This window comes from Cydia strobilella, chromosome 3 (genome assembly GCF_947568885.1).
Source record: "Cydia strobilella chromosome 3, ilCydStro3.1, whole genome shotgun sequence".
In the NCBI taxonomy this organism is placed as follows: domain Eukaryota; kingdom Metazoa; phylum Arthropoda; class Insecta; order Lepidoptera; family Tortricidae; genus Cydia; species Cydia strobilella.
Genome location: NC_086043.1, coordinates 20,245,198 through 20,262,587, shown reverse-complemented (window position 1 = coordinate 20,262,587; position 17,390 = coordinate 20,245,198). Strand labels below are relative to the sequence as shown.

General features: G+C 37.3%; 2 protein-coding genes across 2 annotated transcripts; both read left to right on the top strand.

Annotated features, from left to right (window-relative positions):
• The first annotated feature begins 621 nt into the window (after nucleotides 1-621).
• Nucleotides 622-12,483, top strand: LOC134756078 (protein disulfide-isomerase A6 homolog). Its single transcript, XM_063692883.1, has 8 exons — nucleotides 622-793; nucleotides 898-1,091; nucleotides 2,157-2,378; nucleotides 5,936-6,088; nucleotides 7,864-8,073; nucleotides 9,657-9,811; nucleotides 10,553-10,711; nucleotides 12,098-12,483. Exons 1-8 carry the CDS (start codon nucleotides 772-774, stop codon nucleotides 12,252-12,254), a joined length of 1,272 nt encoding a protein of 423 aa, XP_063548953.1. The 5' UTR covers nucleotides 622-771; the 3' UTR covers nucleotides 12,255-12,483.
• Nucleotides 12,484-15,581: 3,098 nt separating this feature from the next.
• LOC134756077 (dolichyl-diphosphooligosaccharide--protein glycosyltransferase subunit 1) lies at nucleotides 15,582-17,153 on the top strand. The gene has a single exon (XM_063692882.1). The coding sequence runs from the start codon at nucleotides 15,631-15,633 to the stop codon at nucleotides 17,038-17,040; it is 1,410 nt and encodes a 469-aa protein (XP_063548952.1). The 5' UTR covers nucleotides 15,582-15,630; the 3' UTR covers nucleotides 17,041-17,153.
• The last annotated feature ends 237 nt before the right edge of the window (nucleotides 17,154-17,390 follow it).

The window sequence follows — 17,390 nt, the reverse complement described above, 5'->3', positions numbered from 1 at the left end:
TTCTCCATTCACTGCACACTACCACATTAGTTTATTGTATAATAAGCTATCGATATTACACTTTAAACAATATTAATGAGCAAAAAACAAAGTAATTAATCACGATGCTAACTATCAAGATGGCGCTCGAACCGGAAGACCCCGAAGGGTTATCGTCCCATGGAAAATTTGAATTTCGCGCCTTTTTCTACTGACAAGCAACTTATAGTTCGTCAAAGGACTGTCTCATTTCAAACATAGACAGTGAGAAACATACTATCTTTGTCTTACACTAGTACTACTAGCACTAGTTTTTTTTTGTTCTTATTTATTGACAATTTGGTTTGACCAATTATATAAATTTTAATTTATAGTACATTACGATACAAGTGCGAAAAATAGAAATTCGCAACGAGTGGCGATAAATTAAAACACTACCGAAGGGACCACACAGGAGCACCGAAACGAGCATAAATTGATTTTTTTCTAGCACGCGCGACTGGTTAGAATTTTTAACATAAAAATTTCCTTGATTCAATAAATATATATTTACGTATAACAATGGATTTTAAAATTTTAGTTGTTGGCGCCCAAACCAAAATGTACCAATCATGCGCTACCACGAAATCCATTGACAATCTCCGGTGCCTTGACACTCGCGAAGAATTGACGTGTATTTCTTTCAACCGTTGTTTCGCCGATGACTCTCTCAAAGTTGTAAAAATTGCAGAACAAAGCCGGTGTTTCGTTAGCTCATAACTCATAAGTTAAAGTAGCGTTAAATTAGTGAAAATGTTTCATACATTATACTTGGGTATGTTTTCATAATATCTTAATGCAGGGTGAAATTTAGTTCACGGTGTGTATGTAAGGTTTTGATAACATGGTCGGAGTTTCTGATTTTGCTATTATTTTCAGGGGTATTGCTATGCGCGGCGGGGTCTCAGGCCCTGTACGACTCGTCCTCTGACGTGGTGGAGCTAACGCCCAGTAATTTCGACCGTCTAGTCACAAATTCCGAAGAAGTATGGATCGTAGAGTTTTACGCCCCGTGGTGCGGACATTGTAAAAACCTCGTACCCGAATATAAGAAAGCTGCTAAAGCACTAAAGGTAACTATGTAGCTTTATATCGCGTGAAGTTACCTACGTAAGTACGTAACTTTAGACCCCATGCAGACCGACATAGAAAGTCACTCATCTGTGTAGATTAATTCCTGATGATATATATATAGTGAAATCTCGATAATCTGGCACTTCAAAGGTCCGGTAAACTCAGTAATTCGGCACTAATATTGGGATGCAAATGATCATTTTATTTTATTTATTTTTATTTTATTTATTATTATTCGGAGATCCAACAGCTGTTAACATGTCTATAGGTTTTATAAATATGATACAAAAAGCCAATTACAGGTTCTCACCAGTAGCTACATATTAACAAAAACAATTGGTGGTTAGCACTATTGCATGATTCCTACATTTACACGCAAAAGCTACAGTAAACTCATAATTCGAAATTAACTAAAGAAGATACACAAAGAAAAAGAAAAAATACAGCACAATGAAATTTCAATAAATTTTATGTCCTAATTTAATATGTGCGCTTACATTTTTGCCCTTCTATCTCTTTATAAAAGGCGAAGTTCCAGATAAGAGTAGAAATTTCTTTTAATTTAGTATTTTATAGTAAAATGTATTTCTACGACATTACTAAAAAACCGGCCAAGTGCGAGTCGGACTCGCGCACGAAGGGTTCCATACCATTACGCAAAAAACGGCAAGAAAATCACGTTTGTTGTATGGGAGCCCCACTTAAATATTTATCTTATTCTGTTTTTAGTATTTGTTGTTATAGCGGCAACAGAAATACAGCATCTGTGAAAATTTCAACTGTCTAGCTATCACGGTTCATGAGATACAGCCTGGTGACAGACAGACAGCATAGTCTTAGTAATAGGGTCCTGTTTGTACCCTTTGGGTACGGAACCCTAAAAACATCAATAATATGTAGATTTGCTCTAACTTCCAGTAATCTGGCTCTCTTGTGTCAGCATTACTGCCAGATTAGTGAGATTGTACTGTAATATAATTCCCTTAGCTTGACTAGGTGTAGGTGTCCTTTTATGAGTATTCACAGCCTAATAATTTATATTGATTTTAGAAATTTATTCTCAGGGCATTATAAAAGTGGGTGCAGTAGATGCTGACCAGCACAAGAGCTTATCAAGCAAATATGGAGTCACTGGTTTCCCCACAATCAAGATCTTCACCGGCTCCAAGCACACTCCGTACCAGGGCCAGAGGACCGCTGATGCATTTGTTGATGCGGGTATCAAGGCAGCTAAGGAACGAGCATATGACAATTTGGGCAAGAAGTCGGGAGGCTCCGGAGATAAGGTACAGTCAATGATGAAGTTGAGAATTTTATTAGGTAGGGCTGGTATTTCTAATGAAGCCCTTATGCGAGTCATTGATATGTTGTGTTAGGTAAATCTAGACTTGTCTTTAGATGTGAGCATAAATGCATGCAGTTTCAAAATGGTTTATGCTAAAATATCCGTTTAAAAGGTAACTAGCTAGTGATATGATAATGATGTTGGCATCAGAATCTATTTAGTTTAAATAAAACAATTGAAATACATTAAATCATTCTTGATGTATCGATGCTATGTTCCTACTATGTTACTTGTCAGTTTATATTTTTAATTAGGTCATAATTTAATTACAACACAGCAGGCACACAGAACTTAGCTTTAAAATATTCTTAAAACTCAAAATATAACACTTGTTTTATTCCTAATTTTTATATAATCCTCAATCACACTAGCGTCAACTCTATGGGCACAATATTCCATGGAAAAAGATACAGCGCACCATTGAAAAACTCAAGGAACATAACGTAACAAAACCTAAGAATCACAAACCTGTAGTTCAAAAGCCACTTTTATCGTTCCGCAAACCTCAAGTACTGAAACCACTGTTATCATTCCGTGAACCACCAGTGCGAAAATCGCAAAATAAATCTTACAAGCAGCAAGCAAATGACAAGTTGAAACCTCGAGTTCAGAAGCCACTTTTATCATTCCATTCACCTCCAGTTAAGAAATTACGTAGCCAACCTTCCACACCAAAAGCGGTTATTCATAATAAGCTTAACATGGACAAGCTACATGAACAACTATTCCGTGCAAATGACCAAATACAAAATGTCACACAGAAACTACAACGATTATCTCGTAGAAATATAGTTCATAAATCAAAAAATCAATCAATTCCTGTTAAAAAGTTGAAGTTGGACAACCTACAGCTTTTTACTAACAACTTTGATTCGGCCAACGAGCAGCTACCGAAACGTATTATAAGAAACAGTAATAAACAAGTCAAGAAACTGTATGCGCCTAATCATCCGAAAAAGGGAAGTTCGAAGAAAATCGGGAACCGAAAACTGACTAAGTCGAAGCAGACAAACAAAACTATTTTGAAAACTAAAATTTTGCATAAACAAAAGATAAACTGGGTAAATTAAATCTTAGTTCGAAATGTCATCCTGGTTGTCCGCCACGCAAGGAAGGAACCCAATTGCAGCATTTCATCTATTTGAAAAATATATTTTATACATTTTAAACTCAGGCCCCTAACCCATGGTTTTCCTTTTGGAACTGTAATTTAATAAGTAGGGAAAGGCTGGAAATAAAATAAATATTGTTCTTAACAATTTTATTACTCAGTTTCATAATATCCGAGACATACTTTTAGGTATTTATACCAGTGACCTACGTGGCACTTTTGGGAAGTATGGGAAAATTGCAAGCTTTTTCATGTATTTTAATGATTAGCCAAGTGCATTTTAGCTAATAATGGAGCTTTAGAGTAGGTACGTACAGTCAAGGGCATAAATATATATACATTCCTAAATTTTCAAAAATATGTAAAATCTCCTATACCTTAGACAATAAAATCGTGTTCACATATTTTTAAGCCATTTGTCTGGATCGATATTATTGCCTTCGACTGTACATAATGTTCGAGAATTTTAAACATAGCTTCGTCGTGGAGCGATGACATTTATCTTATCTTTCTTTTTTATAAATTAACCGGCAGATAAGCGGCTATTATATTAATAGGGGCATTGTTGTTCAGATTGTTTACGCAACGTTTACGTTTTTATTACGAACATACCATGACATAAATTTTCTGTTTCAATTAAAAGTAAAAAACTAGTTTAATTATCGAAGTTATTTCTACAATCAACAGTCGTGTCCTCGTGTCGATACTGTTGCCAACTGATCGACTCTTCAGTAATCTTATGTCAATGGTACTGGGTTCGATCCAGGTCCATTCAACTTTCAAACTTTTTTCCCAAGCATACATTGGTGATTTACATTATAACTACATATTACATTATAAAAAAAAACATTTAGTAAACATCATAATATATTTATAGTCGTGCTCACACACAATGGCCGACCGCTCGCATAAAAGAGACAATGGCTTTTATTTAACAGATTACCGTCTTAAGCGTAAAAATCATTTGAGAAGATGCAGACTATACCATGTAGGAATATTTAAAAAAAAAAAGAATTGTATAAAAATTCTTAGAAATATGTGATGTTTTCAACCAAAAGGTACCACATTGTAGCTTGTTGATAAGGTTGATTTCTAATTGAAGCTATATGGAAATAGCGCCTTACTGACAAGCGACAATAAGTACCCTTTTGGTTGAAAATCGCACATATATCGACCGCAGTAATACCAGAAATTCTTCGTCCAGTCAGTTCCTATATTCATTAAGAATGCGTAGCATATTAGATACAGCTTATACTATATTCTAGAATTTTCTTTCACCTCAATGGAAGCTAGCTATCCACGTATTGGCCCACATATTTACCCGATATCGCCCACGATGTCTGCTCTACGCCCACGTGCGCTCTCACTTTTAGACGGCCTATAGCTCAATAACACGTAAGCTGATACAATCCTTACATGGATTTGGCAGATGGCCAACTCAGCAATTTGAGAGCTTTTCATCTGTTCTAGTAGTTATTTTGTTATTAACATTAAGTCAGATGCCATACTGATCATAATTTTTGAAGCTTTAAGACAAAGATGTCAGACGCTTTGTCAGTTCTGTTGCTTTAAGTACAGTCAGCAGCAGAAGTAGCTAAGTGGGTGTTCAAAATGACCTACACGTGATCTTATTTGTGTTCAGATCATTTTGAACACTTTGACCGAATAGTAACTTCTGTTGCCAATAACTTTTGCTGCACTTGCGTTGTATTAGGACAACTCACGACCCCTTAATACTATACAAAGTTTTTAATTTTTCATATAAAATCACCATCAAATACTAAGTTTCTACTAGGGCAGGGATATAATAATTGGGATAATGTTTTTTTATATATTTATTAGTCTGTCGATTGCTAGCGTATGCATTTATTAATAAAAAAATACATTGTTATAAATATACTCTATAAGCATAATATTAATATTATGAGACGATAACTCCTCATATTCTCTTCAAAATATTTTATAAGCAGATCTTTATTACGGTGTTATTTATTTGACATGTCTGCCGACGGTACCTGTAAAAAATTACCCAATACTGAACGGAAAGTACAAAAATAATGTCGTAAACATCCCAACAATTAAAGTTGATAGTATACTTCAATTTTTTTTTTCCCACGATTTGATCACATGTTGTCTCTGGGCAGGCCGTAGAAAACAACATACTTACACATTACATATTGGTTATTACACCCCTAGAAAATCCCAAAATATGATTTGCATTTTCAATTCTGTTTAACGCCGAAGCCGGGCAGTTTATTTTACCTATCATCAGTTGACTCCTGCGAAATCACTGGTGAATTCTTAAGGGTTCGCGTATCCCACTTTAAGAAACCCTGAGCTAAACCAAATATGTTTCCTCTCCCTCTAATTTTTATCTCTCGTTTCAGTCGGACGTGATCACGCTCACAGACAGCAATTTCAAGGAGCTGGTGCTGGACAGCGAGGACCTGTGGCTGGTGGAGTTCTACGCGCCCTGGTGCGGCCACTGCAAGAACCTGGAACCACACTGGGCTAAGGCGGCCACTGAGCTCAAGGGCAAGGTAACGAACCTTCTTAACTTTCTGTGCGAGTAGGACGCTATATACGTGCATGTCGCTGTCTCTCTTGCATACAGAAACTTTAAGTTGGTGCTGGACAGCGAGGATCTGTGGCTGGTGGAGTTCTTCGCGCCCTGGTGCGGTCAAAAGTCAATTGGGTTAGAAAATTTCTAAACAAACAATTATTTATTTGCATAAAAAGGGTAACGTTTACAGGTCTTAATGTAAGTAATTCAGCTGTGTACAAACCACATGCAAATCCATGAAGGCATCTTAAAAATAATTACATTTGAAAACTTTATAACTATAAACAACTTTAACATTTTATTAAAGTTATCAAATATTATATAATTACAGCCATTCATATAGTTATAACCATAAACCAAAACCAGTACAAATAACCATTATTTACAAATTAACCCAGACCGTTACTTCACGTTATTTAAAACATCTTGAGTCTTCAGCAAGGTTTAGACTAGCAAGAACTTGCATGCAATTTAAGTTACATTGCCGACCACTAAAGTAAACTGTATTCAAAAGGTTGATCAGATACCGCAATGTAACGAAATTCGCATGCATGTTCTTGCTATATAGTCTAAACCTCGCTTTTAGAAGCACCGATCAAGAAGCCAATTTCTTAAGGTTGGCTTAAATTCATTGCCTTCGAGAGGTTTTATTTGAACTGGCAACTTGTTATAGATCACAATATTATAAGCATTGTTTTTATAATTCATACACGGTGGCTGATTGAGATTTTTATATTGCGGTCTTGGATTAGCACAAAAAAAAGTCTGAACGCTTTACGAAATAATTTGGAAATTGCTTAACTAAAGTACACATTTTTAATATATATGTGCATGCCAAAGGCAAGATGTTGAACTGACGATGACATCTCTTTTGAAGCTATCTCTATAAAGTGTAACTAAATTTCTAAATTCGCAATATTTATTTCACTTTGTTTAAATGTCAACAGCCAACACTTGTTTCAATGTCAAAATGTTCAAAGAAAGTCCTATAATGATAATGGGACTTCATACATAATTAATGACATAATGACTTACCTTTTAATTAACATTATGTAAATATATTCGCAATTGTCCTCGATGCTTTATAATTTCACATTGAATGGGTATATTGCGGCTGAAAACCAAATAAAATGTTTGATTCAGAAAAGATGTCGTTTACTGCTCTAAAGAAACTCGAATGCCGACAATGCCGGTCGCCGGTTGCTATTTTGAGAAATGTAACTCGAAACGTCCTCCTCTCTTTGTTAAACAAGATTGGTCAATAGTGGCGTCAAATTTCCCGATTACAATTCTATTACACTACATTCTCTCAGCCACTGCTCGAGACGATATAACAAGATCAGTCTTGTTATTTGATGGCGACCCTGCCAGGGTCTTTCATTTCTATTCCAATGTACCCTTCTTTTGTCTTTATTTATTGAACAATAGAATATTGGCGAAGTTTCTAGCAGTATTAGCTACTACCAGCTGCTCGCAGTTTTTTTTTAATCATTTTTTTTTAACCCAGATACTAAAATGATAGTTTGAGGGGCCAATTTACTACCTAATCACTCGTTTCATACTAGTTTTGGCAGTTTTATGCTAAAATGATGTAAACTAACCAACTATAGTCTGTCAAGCCATTTCCGTCAGTAGAAAAAAGCGACAAATTTAAAAAACGTAGGCGTGAGGGTTATCGTCCCATAGAAAATTTTAATTTCGCGCGGTTTTCTACTGACAAAGTTGTTTGACAGAGTATATTTACATTTGCAGGTGAAACTCGGCGCGCTCGACGCCACCGTGCACCAGGCCATGGCGAGCCGCTACCAAGTCCAGGGCTACCCCACCATCAAAATGTTCCCCTCGGGCAAGAAGACCAGCGACTCCGCGGAGGACTACAACGGCGGCCGCACCAGCAGCGACATCGTCACCTGGGCTCTTGAGAAGTTAGCTGAGAATGTTCCTGCCCCTGAAGTACTACAGGTATGTTTAAGTCAGGGTTTAGCTTACTAAGATGTTCTTAGCAAGTAGAGTGTGTCCGTGGTGCAACGGTGGCCGCACCAGCAGTGACATAATCACCTGGTTTCTTGAGAAACTTGCAGAAAATGTTCTCACTCCTGAAGTGCAGTAAGCTGCAGAGATGACTGACTCCCCTGCATAGAAACTTGTTTGCAGGGGGGTCAGTTACCTCTGCAGCTTACTATACTACAAGTGAATTAATAAATGTCGAACAGTAGGACTGACCATAGAAACTTGTTTGCAGAGGGGGGTTAGTTATCTCTGCAGCTTACTGTACTACAAGTGAATTAACGTGAATGTCGAGGGTTTGTTTAGCGTACCATGATGTTCCTGAGTACAAAAATCCAGTCCCTTAAACTTTTTCTAAATTACTTAGCGCCATTTGCACCATCATACTAACCCGGGGCACAGGGCGGACACGCTATACATCAAAAATCATTTGCGTTTCTATGTGTGAACGGCACATCTGTACACGCGTCGTGCGTCATAGTGTGAGTAAGTTGCTTAAAAACAGTACTGAGCGGCCGGCAAACGGCCGTCAATCCGGTGTCGCGGGGCGAGGGCATTCGAGCCGGGGCGGGGCGGTGCGTGGCCGTTCTGTATGATAATACTATTACTTATTCTGTGCCCGGGGTTAACGGGTTAAACTTGGTTACAATGGTTACCAGTACAATTTGACACTGGGTTAACGGTTTAACCCCGGGTTAGTGGGATGGTGCAAGTGGCGCTTACTGAATTACATTTTTACATTGACAAGACTTGCCGTGTTTGCTTGTTGCTGATTTTTAACGGAGCCCTTAAATGGTCTCATGGATTCCCCGGGGGAGTACCACAATGTTCATGAAAACATTTAAATCACATTTTAGTTGACATTTTGAATGTGGCCCCTACCTCTATATTGAGATGAGATAACTGTGCTTGCCAAATTGAGCGACGCTGTTGACTGTTCCCACGTTATACCTACTTCTATGGCGTAAAAATAGGCAAACGTTTTGAAATTTTTACTGCACACGTCAATATTACGACCCAAATGGAACTGAACTGTGAAATTGTTACTAGAGCGATTTGTTCAGCTTGTGAAACGTCGTAAAACTTATCAGGGCCATGTGTAAAGGTGGCATGTGTATCAAAAAGTGATTTGAACTGGTTTAAGTCGAGGAAAGGAAACAACATGATAATTATTATTATTAATCTTCAAACTACGGCTCACGGAAAGAAGAAGGGAGAGCCCATGGTTGCTTTGATCCGCGATAGGTATCATCATCAGCTTACTCTCATTCACGACATAGGCCTCTCCTATTGCACGATAGGTATATCTACTCAATTAAATACATATCGGAGACAGTCTTACACGAAAACATTACGGCTCGTTACACGGGGGGTCAAAAATCTTCGAAAATTGCGTTACGTAATATTTGAACGCCCCCTAACAACCCTAGAGTTATTAAAATTCTTAACTCCATAAAAAAATTTACTTCTATATCGCATTCGTTGGACTCGCAGTCTTAAACTAATACATAATAATGAATGTACCATATAATTTCCAGATCGTGTCCTCGGAAACAATGAAGGCATGCTCGGAGAAGCCGCTGTGCGTGGTGTCGGTGTTGCCGCACATCCTCGACTGCAACGCGGCGTGCCGCAACGAGTACTTGGCCATTCTCAAGAAACTGGGCGACAAATATAAGAGCAAGATGTGGGGGTGAGTTGCACTATTTGCTTAAAATTCGTGTTTTTAGGGTTCCGTACCCAAAGGGTTAAAATTACTAAGACTCCGCTGTCCGTTTGTCTTTCTGTCACCAGGCTGTATCTCATGAAAGCTAGACAGTTGAAATTTTCACAGATGATGTATTTCTGTTGCCGCTGTAACAACAAATACTAAAAAGTACGGAACCCTCGGTGCGCGAGTCCGACTCGCACTTGGCCGGTTTCTTATGACCTATGACATCTATGTGATGAGTATTTGAAAAAAAAACTGACACGAATCTTTCCTATATTTTTGACTCCAGGGGTCCAGGGCTAACTCGCCATAGTGCGAAAATTTTGGGAGATGTGGTAGAGAAAGTCGATTTATTACAACAGGGGTCTCCCAACTACGGCTTTTGGGTCGGATTTGCGAGGCTGTCAATATGGCCCGCGAAAACGACTCATAACAATACGTAGTCTATTAATGAATGAGCGAAACTTCAATTAAAAATATGATTATCACCTTTGTTAAATTACATTTTCAGTCAAACACCCAAAATCATCGCTCATTAAGAAATCATTTTCGTTGTTTTTTTTTTTTATTGTAGGACAAGCCTTATTTAATACAAAAACCGGGAAATTACTTATCTATTCATCCAGTATCCACCCACTGCTGAATATAGTCCTTTTTTTAGTACCAGAAAATTAGAATGTATTAACCTGCGCATTTAATGAAACATCTTGTGTTAAATTCCAGCTGGGTGTGGTCAGAGGCCGGTGCACAGACCGCTCTTGAAGAAGCGCTGGAGCTGGGCGGCTTCGGTTACCCCGCCATGGCGGTCGTCAACGCCAAGAAACTCAAGTTCTCCACCCTCAGAGGATCCTTCTCCGAGACCGGCATCAACGAATTCCTCAGGTACTTACACAATACTATACAGATGGAGTGAACAATCCTTACATAATACATACAAATCTTAAAAGTATCTTTGGGGTTCCGTACCCAAAGGGTAAAAACGGGACCCTATTACTAAGACTCCGCTATCCGTCTGTCTGTCACCAGGCTGTATCTCATGAACCGTGATAGCTACCAAGTCGAAATTTTCACAGATGATGTATTTCTGTTACTATAACAACAAATACTAAAAACAGAATAATATACATATTTAAATGGGGCTCCCATACAACAAACGTGATTTTTTTACTGTTTTTTCCCGTAATGGTACGGAACCCTTCGTGCGCGAGTCCGACTCGCACTTCGCCGGTTTTTTTTAAATCATACCGCTGGTAAAGTTAGACCAAGCTAAATTGGCAGCGATTTTGATTGCATAGACTAGACCAGGCCGCGGTAGGCCTAAGAAGCGCTGGCTGGACGACGTGAAAGCGGATATGGAAGAACAATCTCACACCTGAGGATGCCAAAGACCGGGCAAAGTGGTGAAGATTGATTAGGAAAGCGGACGCTGGCTTATTTAAACATCATAATTTCATAGAAGTTTGACATTTAAAATAACGGATCTTTATCGGAATCCCCTAAAGTTACTGATATTTATGGTAAACAGGCTTCGCACAAATGAGTTTTAGAGCAATCATTGCATTATGGAAAATAATTGTCATGACAATTGATTGTTAGGACTAAAACCCATTAGATTAGAACAAAATCAGTAAGGATCAGTTTAGGGCAATTGATACGAGAACAAACGTTGTTAGAGATTGCGAGGACTATGGAAAAAAACATTGTTTATTGATAGTTATGGTAAAAATGCTTAGGACAACATTACATTATGGAATATAATTGTTATGACAATTCATCGTTAGGGCTAATGCATGCCCATTTAGGACAAAACAATTAGGGCAACTGGTATAGTATGAACCTTCTCAAATGATTTTTACGCGTAAGACCCAAATCTGTTAAACAAAAGCCAACAGCCAGTGACACGCGCTCAGACACAATGGCCGACCGCTTGCATAAAAGAAACAATTGCTTTTGTTTAACAGATTAGGGTCTTAGGCGTAAAAAGTATTTGAGAAGATTCATACTAAGGCCGCCTGTTGTCACCTCTGTCTTCATGTATTATTTGTGTTTCCATGTATATATATTCTGAGGTTGTGCAATAAAAAGAATTTGTATTGTATACTATAGACTCAAATGGTAACATTTTAAGATTACATGATTTTAAGATTTGGTGCAGCTTCGGATCATGGCCCTAGGGTAAATACGCCTAAGCAGAGCAGGACGACTCCATAAATGTTAAAAAAAAAAAAAAAAAGCAGGACGACTATAAATGGTCATCTCCCATTTCAGAGACCTGTCATTCGGCCGCGGCCAGACTGCGCCCGTGCGCGGCGCCGAGATGCCCGACGTCGCGGCCGGCGAGCCCTGGGACGGCAAGGACGGCGAGCTGCCCCAAGAGGAGGACATTGACCTCTCCGACGTCGACCTCGAGAAGGACGAGCTATAGACGTAGCCAGTGCGAGGACTGTCAGTGCGCTCATTTGGGAAATAAGGTTCTAACCTTAAAATTATTTCAAAAAGAAAGTTTTTTTCGTGAGAGATTAGAATTTAAAGAAAGGGAGATGAATGTGCATTACGAGTTGTGTTGTGTCGATCTTTTTCATAAGTCATTAAAGAAATAACTTTGTAACTTCTCTAATGAAATTTACAACACACGAAAACAAATAGATACTAATTTTTAACATAATTATGATCTACTTTTATTGAAAAAATATCCTCGTAATATTTTATAATGGCAAAATTACTTAGATGTGTCAAACTAAAATAAATTTAAAAGCTTGTAAAACGTACCATTTTTGAATACGTTCTGTATTATGACGCTTATTTTATAAGTTCAGACTATTTTTATTATTCTTAAAATATTTCCATATATTTTTAAAAACTGCTAAAAACACTAAGAACTGGATCTAAAATTGTAAAGTATCCATGTAATGTAGATGTCTCCATGAAGGTGACAGCAGGGTTTCAATTATTGAGCATTATCATGTTTACCATTAGGATGTTTACCTTAGGGTGGTAACCCACTTTGTCCAATGTGTATTTGCATCTCACATTTTGCTTAGTTAGAGTGTGAGACACAATGCACATTATACCAAGATATTGTATAGGTGAAATACTAACCTTACTTACTCATTATGTATACACATATCTACATCACACTTGACTCACAGCTTGTTCGCACAATCGTGCATTTATTGGGAGATGACGCGTGAATGTGACGAGTGTTATGTAATTTAATTTTTAGGAGCGTACCTGTTATCTCTTATCTCAATTTTCAATAATGACTCATGTCATATGGCTCATGTTCCAAATAAGTTATCTAAATGCAGTTATTTCCGTTACTACTTGCATATGTCTAGAAAACTGTTTTGTAAAATTTGTAATAATATTCTTCCATAAATGTAACAAAATTATAATAGTTAGCATAACAGTACAGTAAAATTAGAATTTAGATAATTTTATGAAATAGAAATGAATTCTTTCCTAATAAATTTACTATTATACATGTTGGTGTATTATTTAATTAAACATGTACTTTTAACTAAAACTGAATAAATAAATGCATATGTAACGCAAGTAGGCCAAACATTTACAACAGCTAAGTCCTTCGTAAACAAGGATTTTTCCTCATTTTTTACGTCTACAAGATAACATTTATTATAGGTATTTTATAAATGTGTAGTGATTTTGTAATATAAAAGGTAAAGTAGCGTTACTATATAGCAATGTCAGCCAAAAACAATGGCGCATTACCATAATCATTAAGCAGAGGCCGTCAACCGTGCAAGGCCACTGGCGCAAGCGCCACAATAGACTGAGTAGCTTTTCTTGAGGTTGATGGTTGTCTTAGGAAACTTGCGATTCTGGTTTTTTAGTTTTTTTTTTAGCTGTTTTTTTTCAAGCAAGTAGAATTGTTTCAATATGTAGGTAATTCACATATTGTGAGATAAATGTCCTACCCTCTCATGATGTACAAAAAAGTCATGAAATGCAAAAAATTATATCTACCTACCTATTTAAAGATAAAAAAGTGAAACATGATAAAAACGCAGCTGTGGTATAAAGTATAATTTATTTGAGCACTTCACTAAAGATAAGACATCTTAACCTAGAATATACAACAAAAGTTGAAGATACAGTCTTGTATAGTTTGTTTACAGATAATTTACTTCTAAACTAACAATTAGTCAAGATAATACTGAACCAATTAGGACAAGGCAGTGTGACAGGTATAACTGATAACTGCCGAAAATCACTAGATTTTTGGTGTAAGTATTCCCATTTGTCCCCATCACCATACAAGAGGTGGGGACAGATGGGAATGATTCATATGAATGCATCTATTTCCATCTTTGCCCAGCAGGGACAAATGAGAATACATCAGATTTTTCTCTGTTCATAAAGAAAAATCTAAATTTTTTAAATAGCTTGTGATGATAAACTTTGGATAGCATATAAAATAAAGTTAGGGAGTAGAATGTATTTATGCTATTTAAAATATCTTAGTGAAATATATTTATGGCACCCATGTAAAAATGGCATAAATTACTTACAAAATATGGTTTTCAACTAACTATAGTAAGTTATACATTAAGGATGAACACAACTTATTTGATGACTTAAATGCTAATTGGGAAATCTTGAGGAAGTCAAGGGATTGACCTATTCTTGCAATTTTATTAGTAATAATTACTTTATTGCAAGTTACATTACAAATCACTTTTAGTACCAGTCTTTTTCTACGCTTTAATGAGCCTCACATTTTAAAAACATGCAAGATACAAATGTACCTTTAACTTGGTAAATTATTTTTCAAAATTATCGTAAAGTATACAATCTTCTAGGTAAAAAATTGAATTTCTTGTCAATGCTGATGATGATATGAATTGATATTCCATTTAAAATACTTTCAAATTATGCAGTATCTATGTGAATCATGTCATATTTTCGCTCTTTTTTGCACAAAATAGGATAGCACATAGAGAAGTAATAGAAGCCCATTCCTCCGAGTATCACACCTAAAATAATGACTACGATGCCCCAGGCGGATACGCCAAGGCCACCACGACGCGCGGTCTGTCCAGGGGCGCCGGTAGTCGTGCCCTGCGCAAACATGGGGTTCTTTCCTGGTTTACCTCCAACATATTTTCCGGAGCCGCCGTAAGTGCCATATGCCTCGCATGATAATAATACGTTCAATGCTAAAATAAAAAAGAATATTAACAATTTATACCTACTAACTCAAACCACAAATTGCAGTGTGCAGATATTCGTAGATGAAAGGTCCATTAACTTACCGAGTAGAAGTAGGGTGAAGCGAAGGAATAAACTCATCATTATTATGATACGGGTTTCAATTTCCTGCCGAGTCCCGGTAGATAAAAATTGTGGCAGTAGAAAGTTAAATGAACACACAGTGTAAAAGTCATTCACAATTTCCAAGAACCCTAGAGAATACGTTAATATTTAGTACTTGCATCGAACTAAAAGATTAAAGATATCGCTCACGTCACGTCCAAGCAAGCGAGAAAATCTCAATTCAATAAATAAATTGAATGAAATGAACGAGTCCTGGTGAATGACAAGTTAATGACAGCTATTTAAGAACGAACGAATCAAAATGTCAAATTACTATAGTGATGTGGGTTCATTGTAGAGGCCAATTCCGGTTTTTATTTCGAGCTATCGATTTTGGATTCAAACTATTAATAATCGATTATATTTGTTGTATGGCAACACTAAATATTACAACGTATTTCCTCTGAAGTGCTGGCGTGTACTTCCGCTGAATTGTCAAACATTGTCAGTGGCAGTGGGGAAAAATGTTACCGGCGATGGCTAAATTACAATTTTGCTTTACATTTTTGATCTACGTAATCATCCAATGTAGAAGCGCCACAGTGGATACAATAACCAACGATATAAAAATCAAGAATGTAGACAGAACAATTGACATCACATCGCAACTCGTGAAAATTTCATCGAAAATAACGTTGGAGAACGCGGGTTCTTCACCGGTGAAACAATTTCTGCTCGCCTCAGAAGGTTCGGCCAAGAATAATATTGCTTTTGTCGGTGCTAAAGATAGCACTAACAAAGATCTTCGTGTTACTGAGACTACAGTAAAAGGTTATGATAACGTAAAGTTCTGGCGTGTCGAGCTCAAAGAGGCGATCAACGCCGGGTCTAGCGCGGTCATTAACAGCGAAGCAGTGCTCACTAAGGCTCTGCTCCCTTATCCGACCGCTATCACGCAAGCTGAGGATCAACTAATCAAGTATCACGGTAATCTGCATTTTTACTCGCCTTACACCATCGCATCACAAAAAACCACTGTTGTATTAAACACAAAGAGTGTGGAGTCTTTCACAAAGGTGAAGCCTTTCGTCCAACAGGACGGCAACATCATTTACGGCCCTTACACCAATGTTGCTGCGTTCAGCGACAAGGAGTTGAGCATTCATTACAAGAACAACTCTCCTTTCTTAACTGTGAGGCGTGTGGAGCGTCTCATTGAAGTATCCCATTGGGGCAACATTGCTGTCGAGGAAGTCATTGAGATTGAGCACACTGGAGCTCAATTGAAGGGACCATTCTCACGCTATGACTACCAGCAGGACCACCACAGTGGCCCCGCTAGTGTTCGCTCCTACAAGACCTTTCTCCCTGCTTCAGCCTCTGATGTCTACTACCGTGATACCAACGGCAACATCTCTACCTCCAACATGAAAGTCAAGAAAGATTCTGTAGAACTAGATCTGAGACCGAGATACCCTCTTTTTGGTGGTTGGAGGAGCCACTACACTCTGGGATACAATGTGCCTAGCTATGAATACCTTTACCAGTATGGTAATGAGTATTTGTTAAAAATGAGAGTCATTGACCACATTTTTGATGACATGCAGGTTGATGAGGTTGTCACAAAGATTATTTTGCCGGAAGGTTCTAATAACATTAAACTGAACATCCCATATTCAGTAACTAGACTGCCCGATACTCTTCACTACACTTATTTAGACACCAAGGGTCGCCCCGTAGTTACATTCACAACAAAGAATGTTGTTGAGAACCATATCCAAGATTTCCAACTTCGGTACACATTCCCACGTCTCCTCATGTTGCAGGAACCTCTGCTGGTTGTCGGGTTCCTTTACATGTTATTCCTATGCGTAATTATTTATGTAAGATTAGATTTCTCTATCCATAAGTCTGAACACCCTCATAAGGAATAATTCATATAACAAGTTACTTGTATAACTAATTTATAATTTGAATGCATCTAGTTCACTTGCATTTTATGTGATTGTGTGAAGAATACATTTAAATAAAGATGTTTTTATAATAATTGTTTTATTTAGTCTGCTTACATACAAATTTTTATACATATGCTGATAACTTTAAGGAAAAATATGCAGTTACACAGCTCCAGCTGCAACTAAGTATACATTGAGACATAATTCATACACTTAACCCTTAAATGCATAATGATGTATATATGCATCGTATATTTGATGGTCCGTGGCTCAATATGCAGCTATCCAAAATATTATTCCCTCAATCTATACAACATGACACATCTATT